The sequence below is a fragment of the Lacerta agilis genome, chromosome 1 (genome assembly GCF_009819535.1).
Source record: "Lacerta agilis isolate rLacAgi1 chromosome 1, rLacAgi1.pri, whole genome shotgun sequence".
NCBI lineage: Eukaryota > Metazoa > Chordata > Lepidosauria > Squamata > Lacertidae > Lacerta > Lacerta agilis.
Window position 1 is genome coordinate 106,327,674 of NC_046312.1, and position 16,348 is coordinate 106,344,021.

Sequence of the window (16,348 nt, forward strand, 5' to 3'; positions counted from 1 at the left end):
GGCAGTGGGTGCCTGAACAAAGAACATCACTGGACGACGTCATTACTCCTCACCCTTTCCACAAATGCGTGCTTCTGTTCACCCATGCATGATCTCTCCATAAAAAAAGGAAAGAACGGTGCGCCAGTCTGCTGCCCAAAATTTTGCCACTTTACTCCCACCATTTTCCAAACCTGTTGAAGATTCAACTGGCAAACTTTGAAACAGAATCCAAAAATACAGTGCAAAAAATGTGTGGCATGCCGATTGGTCTCATTGCACCCCACCAACATGTTTGCGTTTTTTTAATGGTTTACAATAATTGTGTAAAAAGGATTTGCCTTAAAATGAGACACACCTTGAAAGGGATAAAGGAAACTAGTGAAAAAGACATTTATTGGCATTTGAAAAATACTCCCTAGGATTGCAGCGTTACAATTTCAGCTTCAGATTCATTTTTTGGAAGATCAACTGTTGATTAGCCAACTCTAACACGAAAGTACTGGATTTTGTTTTGCTATGGTGAATACAAATCCTTCTTTGCAAGCTGAATTTTACATTCACTGGCTTTTTGTTTACTCCCTTCATTTACAAAACTTCTTTGTCAAAAGGAACATTCAGCCTTTCTATCCTACGAGGCTTTGGTGAGGTGTTAACATTTTGGTTAAAATGCAATTCGAGCACAGTAATGTTTTAACTTGCAAGGTAGGATGCCTTTATTGAGCTGGTAGAACTCCACTAGTTGAATGAGATCAGAAAATCTGGTGTGGCCATCATCCAGCGTATAAAACAGCTTGCCTTCCTCTTCCAACTGCAAGAAGAGGAAACACCACATCAACAATAATTTCCATTGTGCTCTGCAATCCTTATTTCATTCATCCAGCCTCTGCGATGATGGTTAAGTGGATACTCACTTGCCAATAAGAACATCAAGACCAAGTATAGATTGGGACTTTAGATTCTCTAACACCTGAAGATCAGCTCCCATAATTTTGGAGCCTCATTTGCAGGCTGTGATGTTGGATCTCCATGTTGCAAAAACCTTGGAAGGGGCATCGCAAAGCTGAGCAACATTTGCCCATTCTGGGGGATGGGGGGCAGGGGGAAGGAAGCACACCCTTGTGTTGCCAAGGCAACAAGAATATGTGCCCCTCTTTTTCTGTGATGTGCCATAGCTTCTCAACAAAACACTGGAAGCTAATCACTTAAATGCTGCAGTCCTAAGACAAATAATAAAGAAGGGGGGAATATATTGCTTTGAAGGTTTTTGCCCATTGTCACTGATTTGCTTCTTCGTTTTTGTGATGTTCTACTGGTTAATATTATTTGCCTTTGTCACCTTGAGGCAAGAAGGTAAGCCATAAATCCGAAAACAAAGAGATAGATTTGAATACGCTTTGCTTTAACTCTGGAAGCCCTTGCATATACCAGGCAGAAGAATGGCACAATGCGGGAAGCTTATCCAGAGATCCGATACTGCTGAAAATATATTAGGAGGGATGAGCAAAGTCTCGAAAGCCACAGGGCAGACTTCCAGCATCTGCAAAATTGGGCCTCAGTTCCTTGGATAGCTCCATTTTGCCAATCCCCATGTCTAACAGGAGCAACAGGCAAAGCAAATGAAGCACATGGGAGTCCTTAGCTTTAAAAATGTTTTCCAGTCACCCATTCTAGCCTTTCATGGTGCAGAACTAGGCTGCTTAACTATACCTACTTAACCTAGAAGCTCCATTGACTTCAATGGGACTTACTTCCAAACAGGCATTATATCATTGCTGTGTTAATATAGTGGTAAAGACCTGTCTTTTTTGAGTGTTCATTCTGACTCACTGTGTTTTTAAAACATTCCCCTTTTGCTTACGAATCCTGCCCCGTCTTCTGATAAAATATATGGAAGTTGTGCTTGCCTTTTGACTCTCAACAGATTCTACCAAGTCCCAGGACACTCAAAACATATGGGAAGAAAAATAAAACTAGAACGACAGGCCTATAATCTGAAAGAGAGCATGTATACATACATTCATATTCTTTCTCTCTCTCTCTCTCTCTCTCTCTCTCACACACACACACACACACACAAGTATTATTTAATAGATTTCTATCCTACCTTTTAGGGGGGAAACAAATCTTTCAAGGAAACTCACAATACTATATTAATTAATTAATTAATTAATTAATATGTGCAAAACACCATAATTTTAAACTAGATAACACTCAAAAAAAATATGTGTTTGTGTACAAACATACACACACTAGCATTTGGATTTAAGAGAATGCAGAGACTATCGTGAGGAGTTCCATTAGAATTCCATTTTCATGTGTGGGAGCTTTTAATTCTCAAACCATCCCTACTTCACAGAATACTGTAAGCAGCAGGTTTTAGCCATTAGAAACAGAATGAATTACCAAGAGGCATGCCACCGTTTTGGCAGTAGTATAAAAACCATTTGGGGGGGGGGGGAATATATACTACCGGCCCAGAAACTTGCTGGCTATACTTACGGGTACAATTTGAAAGTGCTTTATTTTCAATCCATGGCTCAGTGACAGCACAAAGGTTCTGGGGTTACTCTGGCTATCCCGTACCAAGAAAACACTAGGGGGAGAAGGAGGAGGAAAAGAAAGAAACGAATATCAAGCATTTTGAAAGCGTGGCAGTGCTGAGTTAAGTTTTGTAGCTTTCATTAACAAGCATCAAAGTTTAGGGACAGAAAAATGTACTTGTCCACGGCAAAGAGACATTATTCTATCTACTTAACTGGTAAATCTGCGACAGCAATAAATAAATGCGTTCTCAACCTCTCTTAATATCCCTGTATTTCAGCACCCCATCTAGTGGCCAAAGAATGAAACCTGAACCAAACATTCACCAGTTATCCAAGATCGATGTGTTCTCTCGGCAACTTTTTGGTCCCAATTCCACCATTTGCCAAGAAAGATAATGGGAACGCAGAGGCAGGGCCAAACATGTCAAGAGAGGCTCAGTGGTCCTGTTAGGGTGGGCTGCTATTCTAAGCTGCATTAACAGAAGTATAGTGTCCTGATCGAGGACACTAAATTTAGGAAAACATAAAATACAGTCGTAACTTGGATCTCAAATGCTTCGGCTCCCAAGCAATTGAAACCCAGATGTGAAACCCAGTTTTTGAACGATTTTCGGAAGCCAAACGTCCGGAACGGCTTCCATTCGACTGCAGGAGCTTCCTACAGCCAATCAGAAGCCACACTTTGGTTTCCGAACAGTTTGGAAGTCGAACAGACTTCCGGAACAGATTCCATTCAACTTCCAAAGTACGACTGTATCCAGAAAGGTACAAACATCCAAGCTGGTGCCACAAACTCTCTCGCCAAATTTAGGACCACCTGTACATGCTTTCAAGGCAGCCACTAGCGTATCATCTGCCTGTTATGTCCAATTTCGTTTTCTCATCGCGGCTCATGAGAACAATTTGACTGCTCAAGCAGCTAACGGTTAGTCCGATTTTAATTAATAATAATGATTATGGTGGTGGTGGTGGTTGCAACTCTTACCCATCTGCCAGCCCTTGTCGCAAAATTAGTTGGTGCGCCTCATCTCTAGAGATCTTATGGTGAAACCACGGCTGTGAACTGTGTATGGCTGAAGCATCAACAAAAAAGGGGAGAGGAAATTCTTACTAGGATCGTTTTTGTGTACGACAGTAGCGTTGCATCCCATGAGACCCACTGAATGGTACATACCTATATTCGATGACACATTCTGCAGAGCACTTGGACTACTGTGAACACCAAGTCGCAGGCACCCTTTTTTCTATGTGGGAAGAAAGAAAGAAAATCGTAAATATTTCATAAGAAGGGGGGGGGGAACCAACAGAAAAAAACCCATTGTAATGAACTTTTTTTTTCTACCCGCCATGCTAATCCTTCTTCCACTGCAACTGAAAGGGCTTCTGTGGGGTTTTCAATCACTCTGGGTTTATGTCCTGTGAAGTCCATGGCCACTAGAGAATTCTCTGAAACACTTCTCTACAAAAAAGAAAAGGGGGGGGGAGAAATCCATTTAAAAACATTACTGACCGAAACATTACACAATATCTCCTCAGTGTTCTGTTTTAGAAACAGCATTTGGCTTCTCCCTGAACCATTCTCAGAGCAATAATAATCTTTGCATCTATTGATTAGCCAGTCGGAAAGTATATTAAGAATAAGGCAAAAGTGTTCTGTATATATATTGCAATAAATATGTCCTGAGGGATTATCCAGTTATCAAGATCAGAAGAAAAGATATTTCATATATATTTAAGAGGGTTTACACTCCGCTCTCTGCTTATTCGACACCGTAACAATTCTGCTCGTATATCTACGGGGAGGATTTTTATGGTAGTTAATATAAAAATGGGCGAGATAACTTTCTGACAGCTGCTGCAACAGTGGGAAGCAAAAGCTCAAAGAAGAAATAAACGCCTGTCTGAGGAGGGCCACCTATTTAAATGGTATTAGGATGATGGCAAAAGTTGTAAAAAGAATTATCTATGTCCGGCAGCTAAGTGGTCTTGACCTATCTCTTGCTGGAACGTGATGGATCCTAAGAGCTTATTCTGAGCCAGGTAAGTAAGTGAATACAGAGATGGCCCACGGAGGGCACAGGTGGGCAACACATGAGCTAGATGTAGCCCTCGGTCACTCTAGGTGCCGTCGCTTCAGGTGGGGTATCATCATCCAGGTAGCACCACTGATTTCGGCACAGGGAGAGTAACCTTTTCTCCACTGGGAAACATTAAACACCTCTCCCGACAGCAGCAGTGCTCCCCATATAGCCAAGATCACTGCAGACAACTATCTTGGTGGCATCAGGAGCATTTTGAGGCAGGTAAAACACTGTATTAGTGCACAAGAGGGGGGAATGGTTGTGTGTGCATGTTTATACGTGTGTGAGGTTATGTGTGTGTGTGACTGTACCCCCCTTTACCCACCGCTGCATGTGGGCCTTGGGCCCCCCCCCCCCAAAGCTTGTCTAGCTCAGAGATATAGAAACTGTCCCCCCCTTTTGTAGAGTTTGCATTGCACTCTATAAAGAAGCAGCCCAAATACTTTTTTTCAGCAGGTGCTAAGATGCAGGCACATATCAAAATGGATGAAAGTATCTCACTGAGGTTCATCCATATGATCCTGTGCATGGTGCATGTAAGGGGAGCAGGGTGCTATGGTTAGTTTAACACCTTCGACAGAAATACTGTGAATTAAAATAGTCACAGAAATACTATGAATTAAAATACTAAATAATCTTTGCAGGCAATGGGATGCCCCGAGAACAGATTACAGCATAAATGTAATGCTATTGCAATACTATGGAAAACCCGGTGGATAACTAGGGCAGGGTGGGGGCTGGGAGAAAGCAGCAGGCCAGCTTTTGTGGATCAGTATTGCTTCATATGAGCTGAGAGGTACCTACCACAGGTGTGCTCAGAGAAATGCACCCGCTTCTACCTTGGTAGGGATGCATGTAATTCTGGTAAAGCTGCATCCCATACTACAAAGAAGAAGGATAAGAGCTATTACAGTCTTGTGGATTTCAAGATCAACAGTCAGAAAGTACTCAGTAGTGAATTCTGCAAAGCACAAAGTGGGTGATTTCCATCACACTTTGCCTCTTCCCATAATCTGCCCACCCCCTTTAAAAAAAAAACAAAAAACTTTGAAGTAGTTAGTAGGTAGCTACTTTTCTGTTTCCAAGATAAGGATGTTGCAGGGAGTTTAAAAAATATATATTTAAGAACAGAAAAACTGGATTAAACCAAGCTGTCAACCTACGCCAGCATTCTCCTCCAACAGTAGCCAGCCATATAGATTTGGATCCTCTTCGCCCCCTTCCAGGAACAAAACAGAGTTCATGGCCCCGGATCTGCCCCATTCACCATTTCCTCTGCAACCCATGGAAATTTCCCCTGGGGATTGGGGGACTGTTTAGCATGGCATGTGATATAATTTCTAAACTTCCTTCTTAATCGCACTGTAAAATTCACCTGTATTGGCAAGTAAGCCTGAGTGGCTGCAATCCTAAAATTAATTCCTAGGGAGCAAGCCCCGCTGAAGTTAGAGGGTCTTACTTTCAAGACCCTTTATTAATAGTAACCATTACTAAACTTTTTATTTGGCGTGTGTATATGCTTTAATCATTAAAGGGTAACTAAGAGTCATACACAAGCACAAAAGGGGGCTGAATAACTTTTCCCCCCCAGCTGATAAGTATAAGAACCGCTAAGGTTACTCTTTTTAACTTAGGAAGTTTTTATTTTACTGTCTATTCACATGGGTTGCCGCTGTTTAGTCTGCTGTCTTAGTTTATAGGCTTGATCATTTTCTATTTTTATTGTTTCTTACTACACTGTTGGCCGCCCTGGAAACATAAAATTTATGATGGAAAGTGCGTTATGTAAAAACAGAAAACACAGAGCTTAAGGAGACTGAAAATACCATTTTTACCCAGAGGCTGTAAAAGAGGAACGAGGCATTTTGTATACAGAAATAACTGGCGAAGACAATTAATAGGAGAGGAGGACATTTACCTTAAGCAACCGAATTGCTGTCACCCAGCAGGTCCTATTTTGTTCACTTTCTGCATAAAGTTGTTTCAGGTCTCTGGCTCCTCCTGCTTTCTGAGGCTAGAAGGCCACAGCATATTGTTTTAGCATTAATTCATATCTTGAAGGCAATACCTGTTGAAATAAAGGCCACTAATTCTCCCATTTCATAATCAAAATATCATTTTTTTTAAAAAGAAAATTAATTTCAATATTATTTTTCCTGGTGCCAATTTTTATAACGGAAGTAAATAAATCCTCCCCCTCCTCACAAAAAAATGAGTTTTATTTATTATCAAAACGGTTAGGCATTTACCTTAAAGCAGAACCCATAGCTGACTGGCACTCCAGATATCTTTTTGCCTGTCAAAGACACATATATGTCACTACTGCTGAATTCACTGAAAAGCTGCAGGTGCCTTGGCTCCTAAAAGGAAGAGCAATATAAAACTATTATGGACATCTTCTTAAATTGTTTACACCAAAAAGGGGGGTGGGGGGAGAGAGACCGTTCTTTAAAGTATATAATTCCCCAAGTCAGAATCTAAATGATAAAAGAAAGTTGTTTCAATGTAAGGTGCGACAATTTACTTTTCTGAAGTGAAAAGATTTTGATCAACACCCATTTATTATTATCCTTTGTGAATTTATTAGTCGATTTCTTTTGCCAAAGGCAACTCAAAGCAACTTACAGCCAAAACCAGTGTAACGCCTAGGCCAGCCTTCACCGACTAAGTGCCCTGCAGTTGTTTAGCGGTCTATTTAAAAAAGACATGCTAACAATTCAACTCTGCAAGTTATAAAAACCACTTTCATTTATTTGAATATTAACAAACAAAGAACCATAGCCCGTTCCATGCCTGCCTGCACCATAAATGTCTTCTCTTTTCAGCATCAATGTAAGGTACTTGGGTGGTTGCTCATGAGTAACCAGGCAAAACTCCAGCTGTTTCTTTAGTAGTTTTATTGTGCATACTATGTACAGTGCAGAGCTAAAAAGTTCATGTCTGTATCAACCGTCTGCAGAATCCGGGAGTGGCCCCTTCTGGTTCTGACCCCAACATAAAGAGTTTCGGTATACGAAATCTCCGCCTCCCCTCTTTTCGTTTCACCCCTCTGCATACTTGGGGCGACGGAAATAGCGTGTCTCCCTCCTTGCCCGCTGAGCGAGAGGAGTGCAGGGTCTCTCCAACATCCCCAGACCCTCGGCTCTCCAGCTCCTCAGCTGCCTGCCCCTCCCCACTGGAGGCCTCGCTGCTCCCTCCGCTGGACGAGGAGGTGCTACTGGTCAAGTGGCGCTGAAGCTCTCTGTAGCATCCCGAGAGCCCTTCCACCACCCTGCGCTGAGCCGGGGACAGTTCCCTGACAGTCAACAACAAAACTTGAGGAAGGGGGAGCTTGGTTTTTTCAACAGGACTTAAGGAGGACAAAACTATCCCTTACTGTGGAGAGAATATATGATGCATACTGAGCTCTAGCATTTGCCAACCTTACCTTTGACGTCCCCTTAGTGGAAAAATACAGACCCGATCTTCGCAGCAAAAAGTACATCCTTTTCCAGGTTTTTTTCCCTTGCTCTTTAGCATGTAAGTAACTGTGAATTTCAGGGTATGTACTGGAACTTAAAAACATCTGAAAGGGGAAAAAAATACTACTTTGAATCCAACAGGAACAGACCTTTATCCAGCTACTCCTTCCTGTGCATATCTGGGAGCTCTGGAATAGCTTCGGACTGCACTGACAGGCGAGGAGTGTGAGTTCTAAGAAGCCTGTGGGAATTCGGCTGCTAATCTGACTGAAACGGAACACCTTATTTGCTTTTCCTATATTGCTAAGCTTTTTGCGAATCGACCTCAGATCTTCCACACACTCTGAAAACACTTTGCACGCTTCTAATGTTACTAAGGGTATGGTAGCCTGCTGTTTCAGCATACTGATATTTAGCCACTAGCCGTGACATTGCATTCCAGTAGCTGGGAGTCACAACTGGGGAAAGTTTTGTTCAGGTCCTGCTTGTGGACTTCTCAGAGGCTTCTTGCTGGCCACTGTGAGAATAGGATGCTGGACCAGCTGGGCCTTTGTTTTGATCCCGCAAAGCAGGGCTTTTGCTATTGTTCTTATTTTACTTGTTTTTACTTAGCTCTACACATTTGCCAACCTTACCTTTGATGTCCCCTTAGTGGAAAAATACAGACCCGATCTTCGCAGCAAAAAGTACACCTTTTTCCAAGTTTTTTCCCCCCTTTCTCTTTAGCATGTAAATAACTGAGGCTGACAAAAGTATATTTTTTTTAAAACCAAGCCTGTATGTATCTCATCATCTGTTTCACAGCTCCTGTCTAGGAGTCCACCTGTGAGAACAATTAGGTTGGCAGACACATGGAACAGGCTATCTTATTCAAATGACTTCTAGTGGTGAAATAATGTGAAAACTATTCAGTGGAGGCTGGTCCGTTACACTGAATGGGGCACTGCCCCACCAACCTCAGCCTGCCCACACCTGCCTGTCCTGGGGGTGGTACTATCCAGTGGCGTAGCGTGGGTTACCAGAGCCTGGGACTGCGCAGAGGGGGAATGGATGGAGGGAAATGGATGGAGTACACATGCACGTTCAACTGCCTAATGGCGTCCTTGTCACCAAAGAGATCGCAGCCACAGATATAAAAAGTCGTTCTGTTGCCTGGAGAGGTCACTTCCTGGTTCACATGGAGAAGCCGTTTTCAACAGAGCCCAGCAATGCAAGCATGCAACTCTATTGAAGCAGCACTGGATGTTGAAATCTTGCACTCCCTAACTGCCCCTGTGCCCCCACACGCGATGCCACCGGTACTACGTGTCAGCTCCCTCTTCCTCCTTAGTCCCAATGTTGCTCCTTGTAGAACTCAGCAGGGCAGAGGATGAGGAGAAAACTAGAATTAGTTGGCTCTGCCGGTCATGGGCTAAAACACCATTCACTGATGGTCACCCAGCCTTCTGTTTTAACATTTCTAATGAGCACCAGCCATCACTGGCTATCCTTAAACCAGAACTCCCTGTAGAGCAGAATGTGAGAGTGAAGAAGGAGGTTTGTTTTATAAAGCACTTAAATTTGGGGAATAGGGACCATGCCGTCCTTATCAGTGCTTGGCCATGCCTGGCCTATTGTTCTGTCAAACAAAGGCAATGCTTGAGATTTTCAGACACACTCAGCTGAGCAGTCCCGTTTTTAAAACATCAACATCTCACCTGCAATATCTGCGTGTGGCTCATGGCTCCATTTATCTCATTTGAGAAGGATATCAGGTGTTCAGGGAAGAAAGTCTGTTAAAGAAAAAACAAAGTACTAGAAGGGTTCAGGAAACATTCCCAGATGCACACCACATTTAGTTAGAAGACCTAGGTTTCATTTCCTGTTTATGAGCAATCTTGTAAAATAAGAACATCAGTAGTTGCCCTTGCCTGAAAACAAGGCCTTATAGTATCAGCTTATACCCTGAAGAACTAAAGCTCAGTGGTAGATCACATGCTCTGAATGCAGAAAGACCCAGGTTTGAATCCTGGCAGGTCCAGTTAAAAGGATCAAATAGTGAGAGTTGCCTGGGCTCTGAACCAGTGGTTGCAACCAGAATAGACAAAACTGGGCTACACTTTATATTTGAGTTTCTTCAGTAACGTTTTTATCTGGATTGTTTTATTTGATGCTTTAATGTGTTCTAAACTGCTCTGAGATTTTAAATGTATAAAGTGCTATAGGAATGAAATGAATGATAATAGTGATAGCTAGAGAAATAATCTGACTAAAGACAACACCCGGTGTTCTTAATGCCTTACTCTTGATAATAAACGGAGAGTCTTCCACGGCATTCAGAACATCAAGAGGATTAGTCCTTGGGTGGATTTGTTGAGCCATATGTAACCAGGGTTCTCTCTCGAAGAGATATCTAAAGCTGCCACGTTCTGGTAGAATACACAGGTGTCTCTCCACTTTTGCAGGCGACCACATATATATGTGCGGCGCCGGGAAATAATTTAACAAATCAGTTTAAACTTGAAAAAAGGCGCAAAAGGGCCTGAAAAGAGTGGGGAAACTGCAAAAATGGCACAAAAAGAACAGGAAAACAGCTAGCAATCCCAGGAACCTATGCAACACCTTCAAGGGTTTCCAGAGGTTCAAAGGGTGTTTACAGGCTTCTTAAGAGTGTGTTCCCCACAATACACAATTTCACGTATATGTGCAGTACCTGGGAAAGCAACCCCCACGTAAGTGGGGAGATGTCTGACTATGGGCCCTACCAGGGGGTGGGGCAACATGCATGTGGCCACCCCATATTCAGGCAGTGGCATGGGCTAGTACTAATGGGAACAGCTTTGCAGAACTATTTGCAAGCCTGATATACTCCGTTTGAGAACACTGAACAGCGGCAGCAATAAGTAAAATAAAGTAACTCAACAGAGCCCAAACGCCCTGCCACTTCTTCCACTTATTCTAATACTGTGTTGCCTTGTTAGGTATTTGGCAGAAACTTGTTTCAGCTGACCCTCGGTGCCTGGAATTATATCCATGTTATCAGGGTGTGGATGTGTGTGTGTATGCAATGGGACGTGGGTGGCACTGTGGTTTAAACCACTTAGCCTCTTGGGCTTGCCGATCAGAAGGTCGGCAGTTCAAATCCCCGTGACAGGGTGAGCTCCCATTGTTCTGTCCCAGCTACTGCCAACCTAGCAGTTCGAAAGCACGCCAGTGCAAGTAGATAAATAGGTACCGCTGTGGCGGGAAGGTAAACGGTGTTTCCGTGTGCTCTGGTTTCCCTCATGGTGTTCTGTTGCACCAGAAGCAGTTTAGTCATGCTGGCCACATGACCCAGAAGGCTGTCTGTGGACAAACGCCGGATCCCTCGGCCTGAAAGTGAGATGAGTACCGCAACGCCATAGTCACCTTTGACTGGACTTAACCATCCAGGGGTCCTTTACCTTTTTTTTTTTACAGTTAGTTACATTTCTTGACAATAGTCTGGTTTTAACTGGGTGCCCTAACTGATGACTAGCCACCATGAATATAAAAGATTAGTAATTGAATCAAATCAAGATACAATCATGACTTACCTCAGGGTTTTTGAAGAACTCGTATTTGGCATAATTTTTTCTAAAATAAAATCTATTGCCTTCTTCAATTCCCCATCTTGACTGGATTTCAATCATCATTTCATGGTCTTCAATTATTCTCTCTGTGTAAGAAAAGAAACATAAATCCTAGCAATTCTCCTAAATTAATTCACCTCCAGTGGTAAAATGCAAGAATTTGTATAAGCCACTCAATATAATGATACTGCAGCAGCTGTTGTGAAACTTTTGAAAAGGGCTGGAAGGCAAGAAAGGAATTAATGACAAGGAAGGAAGGAAGGAAGGAAGGAAGGAAGGAAGGAAGGAAGGAAGATGAAAGCAGGGACAAACAGGGTAGGTCCTGCATCTGGGCTGGCATGAATATGTCCCTAGGGGTATGACAATGTGTGTAGTTTGGCTCAATGAAAGATGTCTGACACTCTATGTACAATATTAATCTAACTACGACCAGGGCTGGCCCATTTTGTTGCCTGAGGCAAAAAACAAGATGGCAGCCCTGGCCCATTCCACATACAGATGCCGACCAGGCTGGTTGTGGAATTTTTCTTCAACTCTGGCAATGGAACACTGTCCATTGGCACGGCTGGCTCCAGCTACTACTCATTTAATACTTTTACCCCCCACTCACTGAGTAAACCAAGCAAACATTCCACAACGACAAAATCTAAAAATGATATGCACCAAATCCGCATATCTGCATGTGAACGAGACAAGTCGCTATGCAGAACACCCGCATCTCCTGTCATACACTTGCTCAAATAAATTCACACTGGTAGCTAGATATCAACCTGGCATAACGAAGACCACTTTGCTGCAAAAGATACATTTAATTTTCATGGCAGCAGAGAGATTGAAAAACCACGCCAAAGACTGAGCCATGTCTCAAAATATGCTTCTTTAAAGACTTTAAAGAAAGCTTTCAAACTGGTCTGACATTTAAGTGTGGTTACATGGATTTCAAAGTGACATTTATGAAAATGCCACCATTTGCAGGCTTGGAAGGTGCAGAAAGTTTTTTTGTTTTAATGTTTCATGGCTGTTCTCAAGAGAATATATTAACCCTTCAGCTGACTGCATTACGGATTATTTAAATGAACAGTCATCATCATCTATCATCATCTTGGAATCAGAGCTGATATCTACAACATGGTTTGAGCAATTTTCCATTTCCTACAAAAACAAAAGCTACATCAAATTTACGAAATTACAACAGCATTCTTGGTCACCCAGTACATGAAAATGCTTTTCAATCAATTAACAAAATTGCCAGAATAAAGAAGAGTGATAGACACAGCTGTCAACTTCCCCCTTTTTGCGGGAAATTCCCTTATTCTAGTGCTGTTTCCCACTGCAAAAAAAGGGGGAAGGTTGACAGCTATGGTGAAAGAACATCAGAAAGAATTCATGGTACAGACCCCAAGCCAGGTCTATACATCTAATGACCTATCAAGTTAAATACAGTTGTATATGGTGGTCTACCAGGGACTCATGAAAACTCCCATTCTTTGCTGCCTGCAGGGAAGAAGAGCAGAGAAATGCAGGCCACAGTGCTTTGTTAGCAGGCTGCATTCACTGCGCGGCCTCAGGTTTTGTGCAAGCCTATTCTACGCCATAATTTTCTAATGGAGTGTTTCATCATGTTTATCACAACTGAAGCTAATTCCATCAAATTCCGCCTCTGGAACAATGCCCAAGAGATGCCAAACTGTACTTATTTTGAAAGCCACACCTTGAAAGAAAATTCTAGAAGCTCTTTGGATAACCTGCACCATTGCTTGGCAATGGGCTCCATGGGCTCCTCTGTGCCCACCAGTACCTTCTGTAGGGCCCACAAGATGTTTCAGTAAATACCCCCACAATGCATAAGAGACTTGTGCTCTTCTTGCTCAGTTCCTGTCTGATCTGGCTTGATCTCTCCTACACGGAACACGTCCCCCTACATTTCACTAGAAGCAGGGGCTAGACATCTTCTCTCCCTTCTGTTCTGAACAGAGGAAGTGTGGAAAGGGCTTCTCTTTGTGAGCAAGTGTGCTGGCGGTTTTCTATCCCCACCCAACTGAGGGGAAAGTGAGAGAAAGGGATGCCTGCACCATTTTGTGGTCCTGGTTCCTTCCCTGTTCTTTTTGATGTGGCAGCCATTTTGTGTTATGACATGCCCCCATGGCAGCCATTTTGTGACTGGTGCCCACAAGCTTCCAGGAAGGCCCTGCAGAGAGCTGGGGAAAGATTTGCCCAAAAGTTAAAAAAAAAAAAAACCATATAACTCTCTTGGCCACATTGGAAGAATTGGGAAAGCTGAAAATGCACACCCACAGAAATTCTAAAGAAATTCTGAAGTGCCCTCTGAGAATGTAGAAAAATGGAAACCTCTCTTGAAGGCGAAGAAGACATTAGAGAAACTGGAGGATAGATTCCAGCACAGCACTGTCTGTAGTTATTCCCTCCATCTGCTCTCTTATACCCAACTTGTATCTAATTATAGTGAGTCATGAATTAAATCCATTTATTTTTGTTTCTTGCATCAATGGCTCTGGTCAAGCATGTTTATAGTATTGTTTTTAAAAAGCACAAGGTCTCATGGAGTGGCGTTTTCCCCATTTGTGATTCCCATGGGCAAGACACAGGGAAGATTAATGGTGTAATTAGACAGGGAGTAGTTATATTGCTTCCTAGTACATAAGCCCCACACTCTCCGCGCATCTATTTGGGGAGAACCTCAATCGAGAAGAAGCTATGTTTTGGGAGGTGGGGAGGGGGAATCTGTAGCGGCAATAAAACATGAAAGGTGGGGGTTGCAAATGTGTTCATTTGGTGTGATATTTTGAATGAATGCTCCCTTGTGGACTGGTTAGTTGAATTTAGATACCACCTCCTTCAAGGACCTCAAGATGGTGTACATAGTTCTTTCCTTCCGCATTTTAATGCTGTGAACCTTCAGATGAAGGGCAATATATTAATAAACAAACAAACAAACAACAACCTTCCTGTACCACTATTGGAGTGATGATGGCCAAACTCCTGGAATGGTATGAAACACATGGTTAACTTGAGTTTTACCATTTCAGGCTTCAACTAATTCAAAAAACTAAAAAACAACCAATGCCAGTAGAAACCATGAATTACTGAAATTCTGCACTTGGGTCCCTTGCTGAAAGTTAGTATCTGTAAGTTATAAACAACAGCGACACCTAGTGGGCACATCAACGTTCCACACACATATATGCAAAAGAAAGTATTAACCCCCCCCCCTCTCTCTCTCTCTCTCTCTCTCTCTCTCTCTCTCTCTCTCTCTTCAAAGCCCTCACACAGGCAGCAGTGAATATTTTCCTCCCTCCCTTTATTTATTTAATTTACAGTGGCACCTCTTGTTACGTACTTAATTCGTTCCGGAGGTCCGTCCTTAACCTGAAATTGTTCTTAACCTGAAGCAGCACTTTAGCTAATGGGGCCTCCCGCTGCTGCTGCTGCTGCGCGATTTCTGTTCTCATCCTGAAGCAAAGTTCTTAACCCAAGGTACCATTTCTGGGTCTGTAACCTGAAGTGTCTGTAACCTGAAGCGTCTCTAATACCCCTGTATTTATATGCCGCCCTTTATCCAAAGATCGCAAGGCGGGTTACGGTATAAAAATGAAACGTTGCTGTACTGTGCAAATTTAACAGCTTAAGATTTATAGCAGTCCTGAAACTGCCGGCCCTGCCATTAGGCAGAGTGAGGAAGCTGCCTCAGGCAGCAGATTGTGGGTGACAAGGAGCAGTGGTGGGCAGGAAGGCCCTGGAGGACACAGCTGTGAGCTCTGCAGAGTCTTCCCCTGTGCCCCCTAAGCTAGCCCAGTTGCCCTGAGGTACAATGGAAGAGGCTGCCGTGAAAATAAGATTCAACTGCTCATCTGATCAGCTTCCGTACATGGAACTGGAGAAGAGAAGCAGGACCAAAAGCACCTTCCACCAGCAGAACATAAAGTTACCTGAAGTGGTATAATGTTCCACTGACCGAACAGGTGGTGCAAGTCAGGGGTAAGGAACCCCACACCCAGGGACCAAATGCAGCCCTCAAAAACCCTTGGAATTCTCCCCGGGGCCACAATCCCCTCTCCCCAGGATTGCAGCCCTTCCTTGACCCTGCTAGGCACTCTCCTTGGGTGCTTTCCCCCTGGCTGGAGTGTGCCCTTGAACTCTCATAAGACTTATCTTTTTAATGTACTTTTCTTCATTAAATTCGCATGCCACCCTTCACCCGCGGATCTCAGGGTGGTTCACCGCATTAAAAAAACAACAACAACACAAAAGCACAAAGTACATTATAAAAACAACAGCAAAAACCAAACAAACCAATAGCCCCCTCTCCCACAAACACATTTTAAAAGGGGTATAAGATCTTAATCAGCCAAAGGCCTGGTATTATTATTATTATTATTATTATTATTATTATTATTAGTTTGCCGCCCATCTGACTTGGTTGCCCCAGCCACTCTGAGCAGCTCTTAATAGAATATTAAAAAACACAAGAAAATATCAAACATTAAGAACTTCCCTATACAGGGCTGCCTTCAGATACTTGTTTATGGATGAAGACTAATGTTTTCGCCTGGCGCCTAAAGGCATATAAGGCCTCTTGCATGCTTGGATAGAGAGGGGTGTGTGTGTGTGTGTGTGTGTGTGTGGGAGAGAGAGAGAGAGGGGGGGAGGGAGAGAGAGAGAGCTGCATCTAA

General features: G+C 43.0%; 1 protein-coding gene across 2 annotated transcripts in view; it reads right to left on the reverse strand.

The window, feature by feature from the left end:
* Window positions 1–348: 348 nt before the first annotated feature.
* Window positions 349–16,348, reverse strand: part of GRB14 (growth factor receptor bound protein 14) — a 43,698-nt gene continuing 27,698 nt past the window's right edge. For both annotated transcript variants that reach the window (XM_033166222.1, XM_033166231.1), the window contains 11 exons: window positions 11,622–11,743; window positions 9,765–9,839; window positions 8,034–8,171; window positions 6,856–6,966; window positions 6,525–6,620; window positions 5,411–5,488; window positions 3,868–3,984; window positions 3,700–3,769; window positions 3,511–3,598; window positions 2,482–2,575; window positions 349–790 (listed from right to left, as the gene is read on the reverse strand). In XM_033166222.1, the coding sequence (XP_033022113.1) occupies window positions 644–790; window positions 2,482–2,575; window positions 3,511–3,598; window positions 3,700–3,769; window positions 3,868–3,984; window positions 5,411–5,488; window positions 6,525–6,620; window positions 6,856–6,966; window positions 8,034–8,171; window positions 9,765–9,839; window positions 11,622–11,743 (1,136 nt within the window). In that variant the 3' untranslated portion in view covers window positions 349–643. The remainder of the gene's footprint in view (window positions 791–2,481; window positions 2,576–3,510; window positions 3,599–3,699; window positions 3,770–3,867; window positions 3,985–5,410; window positions 5,489–6,524; window positions 6,621–6,855; window positions 6,967–8,033; window positions 8,172–9,764; window positions 9,840–11,621; window positions 11,744–16,348) is intronic.